We start from the raw sequence: 21,054 nt of genomic DNA on the forward strand, positions 1-21,054 counted from the left end.
AGCTCTATCCCCTTGTACTTGTAGGGCAAATTCAGTACCATGAAGTGAAATGTGAGCATGACACAATTTGGTACATTGCTGTGAGTTATCCTGTCCCACTTAATTGTTTTGTTCCATAATACTTTCATTTCTTCCTGCTAATAAGGCCTCCATGCCCCTGTAACTCAGTGCCAAATGCCAGTCATAACTTATTAAAACAACAATACAGTAACCCTGGATGAAGGAAGGCATTTTATGCCAGAAGGGTGCACAAGTTCTAATGGTCATTGATTAAACCCCATTTTCCAGATCTATGAGTTAGAAAATAGCCATTTAATGTAGCATTGCTGCACTGCACTCAAGTCAAGCTCACTGAGAAACTGAGTGTGTCTCCACACACATGTACAATACAAAATTGATACAGCAATGTTAGAACTTCCAAAGCGTTAAAAGGAATAGGCCCATGTACTGCTGATCGGAGTGGTTTGAGTATACCTCTTAGAGGCAAGTAAAACTAATTATATAAAGTCCATAGCAACCTATGAGGATATATCATAAAAAACAATCTATATGGGAAATGAAATATTTGCACGATTGTGGCTCTGATACCTTCATTGTGCATCTGATTCCTCTTTACAGTTGCTTTACATGTGGTACATATGCATGATCAGTACCCTACTCTCCTAGCTCAGCTCACCTTTCCACCTTTCCCCATAACTGATCTCAATTCTCAACCAAACCAGCTACAGCGAACCCTCATGTTCTGCCATGCAATACTGCTTTCTTAATATCACTATGTGCTGTATTTCAGATGCTGTTCTGAGATCATAATGGATGTACATATTTTTAGGGATAAAAGATCCAGTGTAAAACTTATAAAAAATACCTGGATGCTGAACATACTTTATGAACTTTTGGTTTTACTCCTTTTTCAGACCCTTTGTTATCCAGATCTCTATAGCTGGACTAAAGTTAGTTGCAGCTTTTGGGGAAAGGGCCCTTCCATTTGTACAGGTCTAGAGAGTGCTATGAATAATTACTATGCCATACTTTATAAATAAATTACATACTAATATCTGTAGTGTAAGTCACTGACACAGGATGTTAATAAATTATAGTGTTCTTGAAGATTTCTGGTTTGCCAGACTCAGTGGCAAAATCTCTCTGTTCAGCATTAGTGACAGCAACACTACAAGGTTTCCCTTATAAATCTTTCATGGCTCTGACATGGAAGAGACAAGAGACTTTTTCCATATCTGCCCATCCTTGGTGCCTATGCTGAGATTTATTAGCAAGCTGCCAATTTGTGTGATGAGTTGTAATGGGGACCTCTGTCCCTTAGAAAAATGATCTCAGACCACCAGATCTCTCCATAAGGCATTGAAAGAATATCAGGTCAGTAGCTGAGTTTTAAATGTTCATTGACATACTGATAAGGTGTGATAAAACGTGTTGGTTTTCTAGTATACTACCTGAAACTACTTGTTTTAACACTTCTTTAATAGATCACGCAATGCTGGGTGAGCAATCAAAAGCAAAACATATGTGGCCATTACAAATGGATATCCAGGAAAGACCAATCTGTAACCATAGGGGTGATACATACATAATACTGTTCCGTGTTATTATCAGACTTAACTAGTAGTGGGAGAGAATTTCATCAAAATATTCTGGAGAGGAGGTGAAAAAAGAGGTGGATGTTCCTGCTTATTTAGAATGTTAGAGGGATGGCAATAAGGAAGAAGGTGTTCTTGCAGTCTCCGGGGTTATAGGTAAAGATTTAAGACAGATATGAAAGTCAGACTCCAGCAGCAAGAACTAGGGAATTAATTTAAAGAATATGGAAGCTTTCATCTAAATAGCATACATGGCAAAACACCCAAAGGTCATCTTTGAGGTGTTATTCAGGCAATATGCGTGGCAATGCAGTGTGGAAAGAAGGCAGTATATGGGAAATCTGTGACAGCAGCGAAACAAGGGAAGCTAACAACTGCAGAACTGTCATTGTTAGAGCAGTTAGCTGGAAACATCCCAGAAATAAAAGAACTGTCCCCCACCCCAAATTCCATAAATTCTTATGTGAGGGATTCAGGTAATGAGGAAGACGAGCATAAGGATGCTGTTACAGTAAGAGCATCCTGACCAAAAAATACTTATAGAAGAATAATATGCAACTTTTCAATTAATAAATAGTTGCTAGTTTGGTTTTGATCTTTTCTTGCTATTATTATATTCAGAGCTCCTTATAAATGTGCGTGGAGGTAAGATGATTCTTCCAAACAGCTTGTAGACTAGATATGTACATATGGCTGTTTCAACAAATCATCATATAAAACAGTGAGCTAAAGAAAACTGAGCTTGAGCATGTGAAGTCAGAAAAAAACAAAGATCGTTTTCAGTAGTTCATCAGAATTATTAAATTCAGTATTAAGTGGTAAATAGAAACTGTACAGTTATGCAACATGGAAATTTAAGTCACTCATGAGTATAACTCCTATTGATATTCTGTGTAATAGCCTTAATATCATAAAGTCATTGCATACTTCAGAAGTTGTGCTCTATACTGTATGTTGCTTTAAGGGCTTTTTTAGTGTTCATTTCTTAATATGTATTTGTAGACTAAAACCCTGTTTCTAATTATTCATTACCCAAGTGCAAAATCTACAATAAAATACTTCCAAGGAAAGAGGAGCTGCAGTTTCAAGGTTATTGCTCCATATGCTGTCGCGGTTTTTAAAATACAAACTTTGGGGTTACATAATGCAGTTAGCCTCTGTCACCATTAGTTCATGCTTTCCATCCTCCGTACAGACCTCAGCAGCTTCTGACATCTGATCCTCTAACAGAAGCCATTTAGAGCCATTTTAGATGACAGGCAATCCTAAGCCATCTCCTCTGGACTCTCCATGAAAGGCGCAAAGCATCTCAGCTGGTGCCTTCCCAACTGCATGGGATAGATAATCAATATCTTAAAAGTACAAAATGGTCTTCGGAGCAATGCGGAGTGAATTTGGGGTTTGGTTTGGGACCCAAAGATGCTACCCAAAGATGGTGGTGTCTTTTTTTCCTTGAGAGTCCTTTTCCACATTTTAATTTGAAATCCAGACATGAAAGAAATGCCAGCCCTTCCCCAAGGATAAAAGTCACTATCCTGTCAGTCTGGCATGTAACTCAGTTTGGTTATCTGCTGGGTTTTTTGAGATCACCTTTGATTTTAAACTTAAGAATTTCCAACTGTGGAAACAGAAATCAAGGATAATCTTCTTGAACATGTTGGTTTGTAAAAATTAAATTAATTATATTTACCAGTCATTTAGAGGAGGTTGGAATTTCAGAGACAGGATAGCTTTCAGACCTCTAACTGTATATAGTTTATTTTTCATTTGCAACAGAGAACAACCAGATGCACAAAAATAGCCTGTGACAGAATATCCCTGCTGGATTTGCTAATTAATATTGACCTTTCCAAATGAATGATGCTTATTGTATGACTGGAAAAGAGACAACTTGTTTTTCTTTTACGTGAGCTTTACATCTAAAATGTGCTTTTTATTTCTGCATCTGGTCTCATGTCAGGTTATCATCTGAGAGGGAGACAGCCACCATTCTCGCTTTGTGCATTGAGAGGCCACTGTCAAAATAATATCCACTTCAGGCAAAACTGCAAGGTTTCATGTGACAGGAGTGAAACTTATCTGAGCTTCCATAATGATTTGACCCTGTGCTTTAATAAAGGCTTGTTCTCCTTATCCTAATTCTGAATATATTTTATAAGTATGCACTGTAAAGGCACGTATTCATTGCTGATTTTATATACTCAATGAAAAAATGTGCCAGTATCCTGATAATTTTGCAATTGTGACTGTCAGTAAAGATCTGTTACTGCAATTTCATGCATGCTAAACTAGATCCTGGAAGGGATCCTTCCTTGTGCAGGAATCCCACTGAAATTTGGTAGAAGATTGCGCATGGGCTCCAAAGCTTCCATTCTGCTCAGTTTGAACGAATGTGTAATAAAGACATTTAAAACATGGCTAATGAAAATTCAAAATGTCTATATGGTATTTCCTCCAGTTGTGCAAGATATGTTAAAATTAAATCAGAGGAAGAAAAAAATGATTTATGTACTTCTAGCTATCAAATAGTAAGAGGAAAGAGAAAAGCCTGAAGCAGTGGTAAATGATTTATGATTGAAGAGGTGTTTCATTAACCCCTCTCCCCCAACCACACACAGATAAAGCAAATAATTGCTGTGAGATTGCTTTAATTATTCAGTCTATTAAAATTCTTGTCTTGTTTGCTTAATTTTTTAATAGCAACAAATACTGCTTTTTAGTGTCTCATGAAACCAACATTATTCTTTAAAGATCCTGTTTCACTGGGGAAGAAAAAAAAACCACTTATCACTAACCTTATATATCAAGACCCAGAAAGACTTACACGTGAATTTGGCTGTAGAGGAGTAGTAGTTTTATGTCCCATTAATTCCATGGGATTGCTCACAACACATGGCAGTAAACATGCCCATAAGTCTTTGTGAGACTGAGGTTAAAAAGGCTTGATCTTCTAGGTTAGCTTTGCATTTTTTCACTTCCTTGCTCTCTTTAGCACCGTTTATTAACAAACTCACTGGCAAAGTTACATTAATATAAGCAACTCCGTAGTGAAGCTCCCACCCACTGATCTTTAGCTATTGATCTGGCTTTGCCTTTCAGCACTAATGCACTATCCCTTGTGGTTTGCGACAAGCTGCAGGAACTCACTGCAGATGGTAAAACAGTTTCTTAAATATTGATTTGAGGCTTCACTTTTAAAAGCCGTACTCTCTAGAGGCATTGATGAAAGCCTAGTTTTAATATTGGGTCACTGGATAAAGGAATGCTTTACAGTAGGTGGAATTTCAGTCTTGTGGTGTGGAGGTAGCTTCAGAAGCTTGCTTTTACTCAAAGAAGAAAAATGATGTGTAAGTGACCAGGGCATGAAGATGTGCCCTCTGAATTATATAAAAACAAATAGATAATTGAGATATAAAAAGATACTGCTTTTTCAGTTTAAAGCAGGATAAGCAACTACAGGTTACGGTAATATAAAAAGTTAAATAATTGTGGTTAGTTGTTTATACTTCATGTCTTATAAAATAGTTGTATTTTAGATTGCTTATGAAGGTGGACTCAAAAATTCCCACACATGTATAACCAGTGTAGAGCATAAAGGCAAGATTGTCACATTAACAGAGCATCCTGATCTTAAAAGAGAGTTTCTGAAGGAGGTGAATGTATAAGTGGATTGGCTCAGTACAAAACAATAAAACATTGAGGTAGTGAAAGATAAATAATAATGGTAAATCAAACTATTATCATAAACAATGAAGCTAAAAGGCATAAAGAGACCATGACTTTCAAAGGGAGCTTTGCAATTGGTCTTGATTCACTTAGAATGAACTTGGGAACTCTTGTATGAAATTCTAAAGTAGATTTTAAACAGTGCATAATAATGACTGGCCAGACCAGAGGTCCTTCTAGCCCAGTATTCTGGCTCTGATAAAGGGCAGTAGCAACATCAACAGAAAATGTAAGAACAGAGCAAATGTATTATCTTTAACCTCTACAATTTGCAGTTGGAAACTTCAGTGAGAGTGAACTTACTGCATTTAACAAAACTCAAATGGATGTTGGGTTTTTTTTTCCTGGAATTTATGCAGCTACTTTTGAACCTGTGTATAATTTTTACTATTCACAATATCTTTCAGTAAAGTCTTCAGTAGCTTGTGAAGAACCATCTGCTCTGTGTTTACCCTTTCCTAGTCTCACTTGGTGACCCCTACTTGTTGATTGGAAGAGACAATGTACAAAGCGAACTGTCGCTCCCTATTCATCCTTTCCATGTCACTTTTAATTACAAACCCCTCAGTCTTGCCTAGGCTGAGGAGTCCCACTCTATTTAGTCATGCCCTGCATGGAAGTAATTTGATACTTCTGGTCATTGTTATTGCCCATTTTTGTGTCTTCTTGAGACCTCTACCGCATTAGGGATAAGACCAGAACTACACGTATGAGCATATCTTGAATTAAATGGCAGAAAAAATAATGCTTTCTGTGTTGAGGGAGAGTAACAAGTGTCATGGTCTTAAAAAATGAATGTGATTAGTATTTTTATATAAATTCAGTTAAGTTTAGCTTAGTTTTTTTATACTAAACTTTATGAAATATATGTGGCGCAGCAAATCACAGCTGTCCTAGGGAATGGTGCTAATTTGCCATCTAAACATATTATAGTTAAATCATTTGTAAGATTTGTAGGATCATGTTTTGTGAAAAGCATTTAATTAGTATAACCATGTATTCCAGAAAAAAAAAGAATGTTTAAAAGTGTTTATTTATCAGCTATCAGGAGAGCATATTGGTTCTTGTTCCTTTTGCAAGTTGCTGTAGCTAGTCTGTCAAGATAGATGAAATTCCATACATTTCAAAGTTTTTCAATATATTTTGATCAGTTATTGCAGCCATTTGCATTTGGGATCTGAAATGAAAGAGAGACTTAATTTAGATTATAAATTGTTTGGCCTGGGACTGCATCTGTTTTCTGTGTTTTTGAAACTTAAAGCTCACTGAGAGATTACCTGATCCACCAGTCTTTCCAGGTCCAGTTGAAATACACCTGTTTTGTGTGTGTACCCGTGTAACCCAGATGCTATCCATAGTAAGTCCTTAATTCAGCCTAACTGCAGACTGTTTGCATGCTTGGATAATAAAAAAGAAAATTTTTCTCTCTCTTGTTCCAGTATCTCCGCTGGCTCTGGCCTCTATGGTCCTATCCCTCCTTGTTAACCCCACTGCCTCTATTTCCGGTGTTGCCCAAACTGTCTTCACCCATTTGTAACTGTGACCCTTGAACAGGAACTAGAAAATTTTCTAAATCTATTAGCTGTCTTTGGAGGGAGAGAGAGTTATTTAATGGTGCAGGATTTCCAAGGACTTAAATCTAAGTGACAGTGCTTAAATGCTATAAAACCAGAAGTTTTAAGGACAGCATACAAACTGTAAACAGTATCCTCTAGAAAAAAGCTTTAATAAGTTATTATTTGTTCCTAAGTAGAAAGAAAATAGCTTCAGAAGCAGCTTTGTTTTTCTGCTATAGGGAATGACTTTTTAAGGCTGCTTATAATTTTATTCTATGAATGATGGAATTTCTTAGCAAATCTGTGGAGCCTGGTATGCTTTTATCTTCAAGTTTTCCCTGGTTTTGTTTTTGTTCCTTCCCCCAGATAATCACATGTTCTACAATATATGTAAGTATGATTCATCTTTGCTTTTCTTTTTAAACATATTTGACTTTGTAATAGCAAAAAGTTGGTTTTATCCGTAGTTCTGCTTTTGGTCAGCAGTAACAAATTTTCAAGGTTCATCTCCTTATGCCTTAAGGAGTACACAGGATTATCATCAAGGGTCTTCTCCCTTGCTACTTCTCTCTTTCTCTTTGTTTTGTTTACTGATATTTCACAGAAAACCCTTGCAGTTACCATCAAGTGCTCAGGCACATAACAGAATTTTGCCAAAGCTTATACTCTTTGTTTTTCTCTTTTAAGAGCAATGAAAGATGTTTAACTGTATACAGTTGACATTTCTTTTATCCCATCAATCTATTATACTTATAAATTCAGACTGAAAATAAAAAGTAGCTCCAGATAAACTTTTATTATATTAGAGAGATAGCTTTTCTAACCCCTGTCCCATATTATCTCAGATACTGTTATTGCTTTCCCTTTAAATAGATAATTTTTCTTTGTGTTTTTAAAAACATTATTCGTATTTGTATTTTGGAACCATCTGCCTTGCAACAGTGCTGTGAGTGCTTGTGTTTTTATTTCATCCAGGCAAAAGAATGAACGTAAGAGGAAAAGAAGTGGAAGGAATGTTGAAAATTCAGCCAAGGCATTACCCAAGGTCCTATAGTGTAGTATATGCATACTCCTTGTTGCAATGATTTTGGGAGGAATAGAGGATTTTGTTTGCTATATTGGATTGTGACACTGCACCCACCATATGAGCCATTTTTAGCATTATTATTATTATTATTTTTCAAAGTTCACGTATCCCCAAATTTACACCCTGCAGTGATGAAAGCTCTGCCCAGCAAACAAAATATTAATTTTCAGTGGTGCTGGTGTCTGGAGAATACTAATGACTCCATCAAAAATGTGTATCTTTGGAAGTGGGACAAAGAGAGAAAAACCTTTTATGGGAACATGGGGGTTTATGTTTTCTGAGGGTGTTACTTTTGGCTATTGTTGGGATATTGATTAGTTGCAATCTGCTCACTATTTTTCAGTGGAGTGCACACAGTAGTACTGTTTGATTTATCACTTTTCTGTGTTCCTAGCTGTTTGATATCCCTCTTTCACAATTCCATATTTGTGAAACTGGAATATGGTACAGCAGTGGAAGGTAGCTGGCGAAGTTGAAGAGGAAGGGAGTATCGGTGACTACCAGGTCTCTCTCCCACCATTATAGTGGAATTTCAGAGCATGCACTCACACCCTCATGGCCTTTGCAGTTTGTGGTGTGTTTTGAGTGGAGTGCGACATTCCAGTCTACACATCATCAGATGTTTTTGGCAATGAATCTAAAATTAAGAAACAAGATGTGTAAGAAAGGTTACATTCACATGGTACGTCTAATTTTTGTCAGCCTTTAGTTCTTGTTTAAAATTGAACTTCAAGATTAGTTTCTGTTTTTTTTTTTTTTTTTCCTTTATTGGATGTGCCTTGTCCAAAATGTATAGCTTTCAAGTTTGTGGAATCAGGCCCATATTAAAATAAGTGGGAAGTTGCAGCGGCAGCACCTACAACACCCGGAGTGCAACTCACTGGCTTGATGCGACCCACAAGGGTGCTAGTGGGAAGTGTGTGCACCACACTTTTTAGCTACTGCCCACGGTATCTACTTGCTTTTGGCCGATGTCTGGGGGGGAAGCTGGGTGAGATGGACCTTCCCACCCACTCTACCACTCTAGTGGTTCCTGGCCTCTTATTTTTTTTACTTTAAACATCTGCATATATTTCAGCATGATAAATGCACACCCTAGAGATGCCTTTTCTATTCACTGACGGTAAGGAGAGTCTCCATGTCTACATTAGCTCAGAGAAATTCAAGAAACACTAAGAATTTTTTTCATGAGAGATGAGTGTTTGCTTTTTGGCAGATGGCAGTTCATTTTGAGAAAGCAGCAGCATATTTTTATGCTGCAGATTTTCTTCAGGATTCAGGAAAACAGTGCTCTGGCAAGTATCCTTCACCCAACCCATCCTTCTCTCCGAAGGCTGGATTTACTTCTGTGAAAAGCTACCCTGTTTTTTAACTTGTGAGCAGGAAGCCATGCAGAAAGGGATTGAGCATTTTTATTTCCCTAAGCAGACTTCCCAGTTGACCCATGTATCTGCCAGCGGAGTAAGGGGCAGGAATGGTGTCTTCCTTGGAGGCTCCTCTCCAACACTGGCTGTACTCAGAGATACGCTCAGTTTCCCTCTGTAATCCCATGATATTTCTGTATTCCACAGTCCTGTCATCAAGGTCATATTTAAATCTGAGCAGTGTCATGTGAAAGCTCAGCACACCACACCATTTGTGATCTCTATGTTCATTAGTTTGCAACTAGACAGGTAGCTTTGTGTCTTTCATATAATCAGTGTTGAAAAGGTTATCAAGAACAATATTAATGAAAGTTAAATACCCCTTTTCATGGCAAAAGTTAGTTATTAAGAAGTTAATCAAGAAATCAAGGAGTATAATAGAATTTGTAATTGAATCTCAGTAAAGTTCTGATTCCAAGTCCTGGTCTACCAAGATTTATTTAGATAAGAGAAAAGTAAGCTAGATTTGTGAAGTCTCGTGTTTTGGGTGCTGATTGCCCCCTGGCATGAGAGCAGCCTTCAAAAGAGAAGTCTAAACTGTAATGAACAGAAAATGTGTTTCCAGTGCAGGCTGGCAAACCTGGTTTTGCAAACAGTGAGCTATCAGCTTGAAGAGGCCAGGGTTGAATTTGAATTGCTTGCCTGAACTGAAGTCCGAGTCACATGGCTGTCACTGTTGTTCGGTCTACAATTACTCAACTTGTGTATTAGCCAAACTGAATGAAGACTATGCTTTTTTGCAGTGTATGCATAACCTTATGTTGATGTTAAACCAGAAATAGCTAAGGCCCAAGAACACTGTATCTCACCTTCATTTCCTGAGAGCAATGCCTTGTTCTGGTTGCTCAGGCAATATGCTGCTAGTTGCTAAGCTTTCTCTGTAACACCCGGAGCTGCTGCTTAATTTCCTCTAACAATTCTCCTGGCTTGGTTATGCTGACTGTAGGAACTATCTGCAGAGAACTGCTGCTACTAAAATTTCTACCACTATCTTTCTTTCTGTAGTGATATGAGGCTTTCATGCCTGCATTAGTTTCTGTGATTAATTAATCTATGTCTAATACTTATGTAGTAAGGATAGAAAAGCGATAAACTGGAGATAAAGGATGAAATGTTTTAATGTCATTAATTAACAAAATGTAGAGTATCCAGGTACAAATATTATTCCTCTTCTAATCACTGGGAGTTCGACGAGACACATAGATCCAAGAAAATATATCTCAGCTATAAATGAAGGTGCAGTTCTGTTAGTGTGGGGCTTTTTTTCTTTCCTGGTTTTAATAGCAGTTTCACATCATAATTAGGAGGATGAAATTCCTGCCAGCCAAGAACATAGTTTGGACAGATTAAAGGATAGAGGTATGAGAAATGATAATTGCTTTGTGCTTGTCAGACTTGTATTGAAAATCTGACAGGATAATTACAAAACACCTGCTTTGCAGAATGTCTAGGCAAATTTTTAAAGAGCTATTTAAAGTTGTTCGTTTACAATCTGTCTGAAAAGAAAAGTTTTTTCTCCCTTTTTGAAGTAGTTCATTACCATTTAGATGTGTGGTACATGTTCAAATATAGACCTTATTCTCATGTGCACGCCTGGCTGCATTCCACTGCCCACCCCCAAAGAAAATTGCCCATAATTTTTTGCATTACCCCGCATACTTCGCCCACGTACTCACCCTTAACTTTCAACAGAACGTTATTTCACCTGATGGAAACTGTAACCTTGTTGCTTTCAACAGTCTGAATCATAGTTATAGATAAATTAATTGAGAGAGAAATTTTCCAGTGGACTGCACAAAAAACTCTGTTTTGACTAACAGTAAAAGTTTTACTTTCAGCACATTTTCATGTCTCATTACATGGCTTTTCTTCACCTGCTTTTGAAACTTGAAAATGACACTCACCAAACTGGTGAGAATATTCTAGTCATCGGTGCCAAAACCCTACTGATTTTGCTGAGAACTGAAAGACCCTGAAAGCCTGACTTTCTACTAAAGTTCACCATATGAGGTCATTTGGATCACAGGGCCACAGATACCTGCAGAAAGGCAACAGAATTGCTCTAGGCACCTCGTAAGCAAGGCTAGAGTTAGTGCAGGCTTTTTGGGGAAGAATGAAGAGACCTTGGTGGTTAGTGGACTCATAACAGATGCAGTAGAGCCCACTAATGCCAGTTGTTTCAAGTTCCTGCAATTCAGTGAGTCATCCAGAATCATTATTATGTACAGCTGAACAGGGATGACCAATCTCCTAGCTATAAAACTGGATTTCCCTGTATGGAGTTACTGTAAGCAATATTTCACGATCCCCTGCCTTGTTGGATCATGCAGCACACAGAACAGCTAACCAGCATGTACCATGAGTTTAGCGCTTTCTAGAACTGTCAGCAGTTGCACATCAGCGAAGTAGTTCATGTATCCACATGGTAGATTACTATTTTCTGCTCACCTCTTAGGAAGAGGTAATTGCAATTTGCAGTTGCTTTTCAAAAATCTTGTATTTACTCTCAGATGCCTTCAGACATGACCAGTGAGTAGCCTGCAAACTGACCAGCTGGTTCTGGCAATCAGGGCAGACTTTGGGTAACCACCATTCCTGGAGATGCCAAGACTGTTGTGAAACGACACGTACGCCTTTCATGTGACAGGGACACCTGGATTTTGGTTATGTCAGGGAACAGGATGTGCAGACCCCAGAAAGGATGACCATAGATGAATTCCTTTGCTTGTAGGTAGCTGTAGTCAACTAACTGGTGTATTTACATCATTTCCCAAAGTGATGCTTTTGGCCCATAGCTATAAGGTTAATTATTGTAATATTTAAAGCTCACAGTTTGCATTTTTATATAAAGATAAAAGAATAAATTAAGTGCTGGTTGTATAATTAATTTGATATCATGTTCCTTGGTACATTTAATTACATGTTTCACAAGAAATGCACAGTTCAGATTGTACAACAGAGAATTTTTTTATAGAACTCTAATTTCTCTCTTGCTTCTTTTTCTTTGAACAGTTTATGAAGAACCAGAAGATCCCAGTAACAGATCATTTTTTTCAGAAATTATCTCTTCAGTGTCAGATGTCAAATTCAGTCACAGCGGTAGATACATGCTAACAAGAGATTACCTCACTGTCAAGGTTTGGGATCTGAACATGGAAACAAAGCCTGTAGAAACGTACCAGGTAGGTATCTCCTGTATCTTGAAATGCAACAGTATAAAAGCAACTCACAGTTCAAAAACTGAATGTTTTCCTAAACTTCTCATTGCTCAGTCTGAGAAGCAGCTGACTAAGAGAGCTGCTAATCAAGGTGGTTAAAATCCTCACAGTGGCATTCTTGTAGCTGGAAAAGGGCAATTTCAGCATTAGTAAGGAAGTGTAAGGCCTCAGGAGTCAGGGATTCTGTGGATTAGGCTCTTGAAAGAAGCGATGCTTCTAACAAGAGAAATCATCTCTTCACTTTGGCATCTGTTTTCCAGTGATATATTTCGCTATTAACATTTAAAAGAAACTGAGGAAAGGATTTTGTGCATTTCTTAGCATTCTGCTCCCACTGGGACTGCTGAGAGTTTACACCTTTGTAATTTCAGAACTTTTTTTTAAAGCTTCATCTATGCATCTCTCCCTTGTGCCTAGTTGTAGAAGCGATTAGTGTTAGACCCTGACATCACCACTGACACTGCAGTGTGCAAAAAAAAAACCAGACACACACATCTGGTTGCCTGAATTCATTGCGATATTATCCAGACAAAATGCCAGTGGCTCCAGCCAGCACTGAGTTTGTACTCTGACATCTGTTCTGTTTGGCAATAGAGGGCTGAGCTTACATTTTTTTGACTCTGCCTTGAAGAAGGAAGATATGTCTGTGACACAGAAACTGCTTGTTATGAAAATGCAATGAGAAAAACTGTTAAGCTACCTACAGAAGAGTATGCAAAGTAGGAAAAATGTAATTCATCTGGTTCATACTGCTTACTTAAAGACAGTCCTGCGTCAGTGCTGGAACAGTCCTTTGTTTTCTGTGTCTATATAATGGCAGGTGGGGTACAGTAGTTCACAGTAACTATAATTAAGATTGCTTTTCAAATAACATGTAATGAGAGCAGCGTGCCTTGTCAAAACAACCAGAATTTTACATCAATAATGTTGGAGGTATTTATTAGCTAGTGTTTAGCAGACAAAGTGGGCCCCAGTGTTTTCTAATGCACCCGTTACATTTTGGTGGATACTCTTCAGTGTGTCTCCTGTTAGTATTGGGAAGTCTGAGCCTGTATACCTTTAAAACTACAGAATTGGTTTTGCTCTGAAAATGGCAGTACTTGTAATGCTAAATGTGTTAGAAATGTTGATATGCTGTGAAAATGGAGTGGGAGGGTAAGGGCAAGACTGTGTTTTATATAACAGAATTGTATCTCAGATTTGGGGAACTTAGGTAATATATTATTTTATACTTATGCTAATGGCGTAGGCAACCTTGTCCCTGGAGAGGAATAGCTGGTCAAGCCAACCTGTTTGTCTTGACTTTGACATCTGCTTTTTTTTGCTCATGTAGGTAGCAGTGAAACAAGCAGGCCACCTTTAAATCAGTCTGACACCCAACAGTGGGGCCAATTAAAAAGTTATATTTCTCCATGCTGAGTTGGGAAAAATGAGTATAATGTAAAATTTTCAGTACTGATTATTGCAATCAGAAGCTTATTAAAAAAAAGGAAAAAAAAAAAAAAGACCCGCAACAACAAAACCCCTGCAAATATATTAGTGTTCTTGCTGCTTTATCTTAATCTATGGATTGCCTGTCATTTTCAAATATTTATCCAGTACCTTGTGAAGATGCATCGCATATAGATGCATTGCTGAGCATTGCAGCCAAATAAAGGAGAATCTGGAACTCAGAGGCCTTAGGAAGCCAATAGCACAGGACTCCATAGGATTCACATGGTCCAACTGCTCTGGACAACCTTTCATGTTTTTCAGCTGCAGAGAGTAGAAAATTCTGTTCTAAAGAAAAAGTGGTTTACGTTACTCTTTTAAATAATTTGTCTTAAAGGTATCTCTCTCTCACATACATAAATCCCATATATAAATTTGGAAATATCTCAGAAAGTTTTTTGTGGTGGATCACCTGAAGGCAACCAATAAACCTAACATTTTCAGTTATGTATCCACATAATTAGGATGACATGTATATCATTAAAAGATTAAAAGATACTCATTAAAAGATTGAATTTCTTGTTTCATCTGCTGCATGGTAGCCACTTAGATATTGTCTGATTGCGAGACTCATGAAGACAGTCACAACAGGAGATTTCCCCACAGGATTGTAAGAAAGAGTGAAGTCTATAACTGTACTGTTTCATTATCAGGTTACAATTTTAGTATTGCAAAAAAAATCGAATTTCTCATGCAAATTCTTTTTCTTATCATGCTGTGGCTAAAAGAATGCTATTGCATAGAGCAGCTGTTGCAGCCTTGCTGAAACATGTTATCTGCTGACAGTGATTCAACATAATTTTTTCCTTTTTATGCTTCATATAAAAGAAAAAAGGGCAGAGTTTGGTGCACTGGACAGCACTAAAAAAGCAATACAGTGGAATGGCCAGTACTTGAATGTTGCAAGGCAGCCCTGCCTAGCAGGATACTCTTCTGATGCCTAGCAGGATACTCTTCTGATGCTGCCAGGTGACTTATCCAAGCAAAACCATACCAGCAGCAACCAGAGGTGAACAAGCTGATAATAGCTTGATCCACTTTTGGCAGCATCTGTTGCATAGGGATTTGGACTCCTGTGTCACTTACCAGTGCAATTCCTGATTGTGACTGTTCAGTCCCGGTGAAATAGCTCCCCACATAGTCATGTTGCTGTGTTAGTTTGGAGCATGGAATTACTAGATAATTCCATGAAGGTCTGACCTAAAACAGTGCAGTGAAGAAAAGGAGAATACCTTTTGTAATTAGTTAGGAATGAATTTGGTTTGGATTCAAGTTCTATTCATATGTGGTAAAACCAAAATGTAACAGACAAGGCAAATCTGATTTTAGCCTCAATTGGTAGTGGTATATGAACATGCAAACAAGGTGAAAATTAAGTGTTTCTTCCAGTTAGTTTTTTCACAGTCACTCTGAGGGTCTGAATGTGGTCAAATGGGGTAATCGAAGGGTCCACATGAAGAGCAAGCTGGTTGTCCAAGGTAGTAGTGCAAGTCTGCAGATAGTCAGGCAAGAAAACAGGAGTTGAGACCTTGAAGAGATCAGTAAGAAATCTGAGAGAGGAACTGCAAAATGCTTTTTGACAGAGCTGATAGAAAGGCACAGCTCCAAGCTGCGGAGTTGGGCACACTTTACAAAGGGTGTATACATGACAGTGGTCATGACAGATGGCTGCTGGAAATGGCAACAAGAGGAAGACCTAGAAATGACAATGAGGCAAATGCGATCTGCTTCCTTCTGCCTTACCCAACCTTTCTATTTCTAATGAGTGTTGGGAGCTCATCAAAGGAAAGAACTCCAGTTCTGTAACAGATTACACCTCTAACATAAAAAAGCTTTAAGTAAAGAGAAAATTAAAGGCTTTAATTACAGGGAGTGCAAGAAACTGCATCAGTACTGGAAGTGTTCTGACCTATTCATGAGGGTAAATGCATTTAATTGTGAAATGTTTTATCTGCATCTACCATTTGCCTGTTATTTGCTGTATAAGACATTATCTGTTGATATACAGCTCAGTGTTCACTCATCTATTAATGAAAATTGATCCATAACTAAAATTTATAATCCTTAATAACCTTACATTACAAATATTCTTAGGCTACTGAACAATTTGGCTACTGAAAACGGTTACTTTAAAGAAAATATAAGTGAAAGGTCATTGTCCCTTGTCTGGTCTTGATAGAAGTTACCTTAGTAGAAGAAATGTTTATGCCCTCAGGCCAGAGGAGGATGCTGAACATCCATGAGCAGGAACAGTCTCCCTGGACTTGCAAGAACCAGTACCTCTGTAAGCCAGAGCTAAATTATGCCTCTCGGCTATTGGATTGGTATGTGTGCTCAGAGAGGCCATCTACACATCTTTGTTTTACAGTTGCTGCAACAGCTAGAAGAAAATGTCAGGAGTGAAAGTGCATTAGTAAATTCCTCCAGGCAGGGATTTTCTAGCTCATTATTTCCTTGCGGAATGAAACCAATCATCCAGAAGGAAAACTAATCAAATTGAGCAAAGGATTGAAACGGTTTGCATGAGATCTATCTCTTTATGATAACCCTTGATCAGCAGAGATGTGTGGCCCAGAGGAGAGGTCTTCTGCTGGTTAGCCCCACTTTTCAAGTATGTAAGTGAGAATTTACAATGTTGTTTTTAAGTCTCAGCCAAATAGGAGATATCCTTGGGCTAAATTAGTGTTCTAATTTCCAGCCTGTGCAACTACAGCCTTGTACTGTATTTGGCTTCTGAAATACCTTACCCAAATATATGTAATACCATACAGGCTCTTTTAATAGAGTCAAGTTCTTGCTGCCACAAGTGAGAGTCCACTTATCTTGGAATATGACATTTTTGTTACTATTTAAATTAGATTTCTTGCACATTAATTAGCACATCTAGGGTATCAGCTGGTGAAATGTCTTTGGGAATTAGGCTAGCACTGAGAAAATCACCCAAGCAGGAAACAAGTATGTTGAAGAGGGGTGGTCTGCAGCCTGCTGAGGGAGGTATGCTTCATGCCTTCCTGCAACAATAATTCAGTAGCACCTGGTTAATTGGGCTGTGGAAAAATACAGATAGCTTCTTTAACATTTAAAGACAGTATCTTCTGCAAAGCTACCAATCTGTGCAGAATATTTTGGAAGTGAATGTGGGAGATAAAGCAGAGAATGGGGGGCTTGTTGTGGAGTTTTATATTTTGTTTTATTTCAAGAATAACAACAGTTATTTTCTTTGAAACAGGTCCATGATTACCTTAGGAGCAAGTTGTGTTCCCTCTATGAAAATGACTGCATCTTTGACAAGTTTGAATGTGCATGGAATGGATCAGACAGGTAACCCATCCTTATGTCCATCACTGTCTTCATTTAGCAAAAGAGCTCCCATATGATGGGGAACAAGTAAAGTGTTACACATGGTTATTTTCCACATTAATTTACATATTCACATGCGTGTTCAGGTTGATAAAAGTTGTTTGGTGCAGTTGTGTCCTCCTTAGACATGGTGTATACTTTGTTAATCTTGTCTCGTGCCTTGGGGGAAAAAAACCCTTCAAATTCTGTCCGTTTTCACCAAAATCATAAGTAGGCTGCAAAATTTAAAAAGAGTGCTGCCAACTCGCACAGCCCCACCAACACACTAAGGAAGCTTGTGTGATCCTGTATTTACATATGAGTTGCCTCAGAAATTCATTTCATTTACTGGAAACAGGGAGCGAGGAAAGGCAGTCACAGGCATCCACCGATTCTCTGCAGACTGCTGCCAAATGAGAGTTTCTTCTGATCCCTACCTCCATCAGAGCAGACCCCTTCCCTATGGACTGAAGGAGAGGTCCTTGTTTTTATCTTGGGACGTAATATCTTGTTGAATATTTTAATGAGAATTGTTGACACCACAAGTCAGAGAGTGCGAGCGAGGATGCAATATGCTAATGCCATAATGTTAGCAAATGGTGGCAGTGCTTTGAGGAGTAGGAATATTCTGCGGGAGTAACTGAGCAGGTGAGAGGACTGGGATAATAAAAATGGATCCAATCCAAGAGTATGATGCAAGGTGGGGATTTTAGTTAAAACAGAAACCTTCATCTTATCAGTTGGAAACAACTCACAGGGACATTTGTATTCTCGGTGACTGTGGAAGGGATTAGCAGACTACAAAATGCATGTGAAAGAGAGCACAGGAGGCAGTTTTGAATGGCACACAGTGACTCCTGGCTCAGCAGAGCTACGAGCCAAGAGGCAAAAGTTTGGCATTCGTTGAGAGCCTGGAACTGTGCCTTCAGCTCACTTAGCCTCTCATTTGGGAAAGAGAAAAATGGTCCATCTCATTGTATTTGAAGCAGGCCTGCCCCCCTGGACTGGGCAAGGACAATGAAACAGAGTGTGGGGCAGCTGTCAAAAAGGCAAATGTGATCCTTGAATGGGCAAGACTGGGATATCCAGCGGAGAAAGGAGTAGGTAGTGGTGACATTATGTTAGGGTCTTATTCAAAGACATTTGGACTGCAGTTTACACATTTCTTGTCCTTCACCTCCAAGGTGGATGAACAAACTAACTGGGCAAATAAACAGCTGCTTTAAAGAGAGGGCAGGGCAGGAGTTTGGTTTTGATCAGCTTGACAAAAGAGAAGCCAAGGTTATACTTGCTTTTAGTAAGTGTATCAAGGAGGTATACATAGGGAGGAAGAGGATCTAGCTAAGATGAATGTGAATGATAATGACACCACAGCAAAGAGGTATTGAGTGACAACAGGTAATTATAACCTGGAAATTCATAGTTCATACCTGTCACCAGACAGTGACAGTGTGGAGCAGTCTTCCTGTCCTGAGTAGTGGAGATGTAAGAAGCTCAACTGTTTTGATAATGGTGCTCAAGAAATATTTGAAGGCAGTTATATGAAACATCGGTTAAAGTGACAAGCATGACTTCTGAACTAGGAAGTGCAGAACAAGGTCTCTTCCAGTACTGTGTTTCACAAATACAGATAAAGTGTAATGCTGTGCACTGTACGGTAGGCATCTTCTCTTTAGACTACTTTCCTTTGCTCAGTTCCTGTACCTGCCCAATGGAGAGATTCTGTCTTTACTAAAAAATAAAACTTTTACCTTGTATCATTTATTATGTAAATGAAACGATATACTTCCATTATCTCTGTCATCTGCATGCTAGGTCAATGTGTTTTCTGACAAGCATTAACTCAGCATTGAGTATCCTCTGTGATACAAACTGCTGGCCATTAAAAATGACATAGGTGGACCACACTGGACAAAATACTTCCCAGATTGCTATGACTGCAACTTAGGCACCAACTGTTGTGGAAATGGCTCTGATATGGTCAGAAAGTGGGAATGACCCACAGAAATTTTAGGGGAAGATCCACGTTTTGGGGCTTTTCGCTGAACCTCCCAAACTCGTGTATGAATGGATGTTTTAAGAGAAGGTTGTTTCGGTAGACTGGTTACTACTTGAGTTTGCTCCTACTAGAAATACCAAAATTAAAGCATTTCTTGGAAATATGGATAGTGCTGATCCCTGCCTAAATCTGGCACAGAACAACAGCACAATCAGGTAGTTCAGATACTGTGAAACTTTGACAGAGATTCAGGGCTTTTCAGGTCCTTTCAAACCATTTTGTTTATCCTTGATGGGAATTCCCAGTGCACTGTACAGGATGGACAGCCACTTCTTCCCAGGCCCAGAGTCTTTCTCCTGTAGTCAAATGAAGTGCTGCCATCCTCATTAATGCGGTAAGACCGCTCTCTGGATAGTTGCCTGGTAATAATAGAAATATTATTCAATATCAGGATTTAAAGTGAGTGTAATATTTTTGGTCCTACTTGACAGATCAGAAAGATCAATGCATTAAGTAATTATTAAGTGGGAACATTAGATTGTGAGGGCTTCATTTATTGTACTGCCCAGACACTGAGGCGTTGTTAGTCACGCACAATTACCAAATCTGTCACTAAACACAATACACTGCTCTTGATAGTAAGAAACTGTTGAGTAGAGTAGCTGGCAACATTTGACAAAAGATAAGGGTTCTCTTTAATTTAGTTGTTTCTTTCTAAGAGACAAATATATTAGCACTGATGTTCATCTTTTGATGAACAATCACTCTTCTGAGCTTCTTGCTTCTGTGTATGACAAGTATTGTTTTGCTACACACTACAGTGATTAATTTTTTTTTGGTGGATCATAATTTAAATTATATTTGGGTACCAGTAACTCTTAAAGAGCAGTTCATTTGAATAGTGAGGTCACTTAATTTGATCCTTTTGGTATGTATTTTTTTAAAAAGGACTACTGCTAAAGGTAAGCAATGCCTATTAACAATGGTACTCTTAAGAGATGCTGCAGTACAGTACTTATTAATATGTATACATAACAAATAACTGCAGTTCTAAACATGTTATTTTTATTTTTTGAAGACTTTAAAACTACAATGACAGTTGTAGTTCAGTTCAGTTAAAAATGAAAGCATGTTTATTATTTAGGTGAAAATACTTTTCATTAATTTTTGTCATTACTAAGAAGTTAATCTAGGCTACGAGAGAACCTGATGGTGAGGCTGTTTACAAAAAAAATCAATGTACGTGATCTCTGATTAGAACGTGATTGATGCTCAGTTACTCCAATGAACAGGAACTAATACGATCAGACAGAGCTGATCTCATTTGCTGAAGGGCACATTAATCACTATGTACTTTGGCAACAGCAGTGGTCAGGGGAGGGAGTCAAGCAGGGGTCTTACACTAATTCAACCAGATGATCACATATTATCTGTAGTTGAGTATATTACCCTAAAATCATGCCATCTTTATTGTGTATACATCATTACATGACTATGTAGAATATGTGAGCTCTATTTATACAGCAGTTTATTTAGTTCTTCCATTCACTTCCAAAGTCAAGTCTTTTAATAATGACCTGCATGACACTGTTATCTTCCCATTGTCAACCAAACTCATT

The 21,054-nt window shown here is 38.2% G+C and overlaps 1 protein-coding gene across 9 annotated transcripts in view; it reads left to right on the forward strand.

The window, feature by feature from the left end:
• The window catches only part of PPP2R2C (protein phosphatase 2 regulatory subunit Bgamma), a 201,576-nt gene that overhangs the window by 172,145 nt on the left and 8,377 nt on the right, over window positions 1-21,054 (forward strand). For all 9 annotated transcript variants that reach the window (XM_074865706.1, XM_074865711.1, XM_074865707.1 and 6 more), the window contains 2 exons: window positions 12,401-12,570; window positions 17,327-17,418. In XM_074865706.1, coding sequence (XP_074721807.1) covers window positions 12,401-12,570; window positions 17,327-17,418 — 262 coding nt within the window. The remainder of the gene's footprint in view (window positions 1-12,400; window positions 12,571-17,326; window positions 17,419-21,054) is intronic.

This window comes from Strix uralensis, chromosome 4, assembly GCF_047716275.1.
Source record: "Strix uralensis isolate ZFMK-TIS-50842 chromosome 4, bStrUra1, whole genome shotgun sequence".
Classification (NCBI taxonomy): Eukaryota; Metazoa; Chordata; class Aves; order Strigiformes; family Strigidae; genus Strix; species Strix uralensis.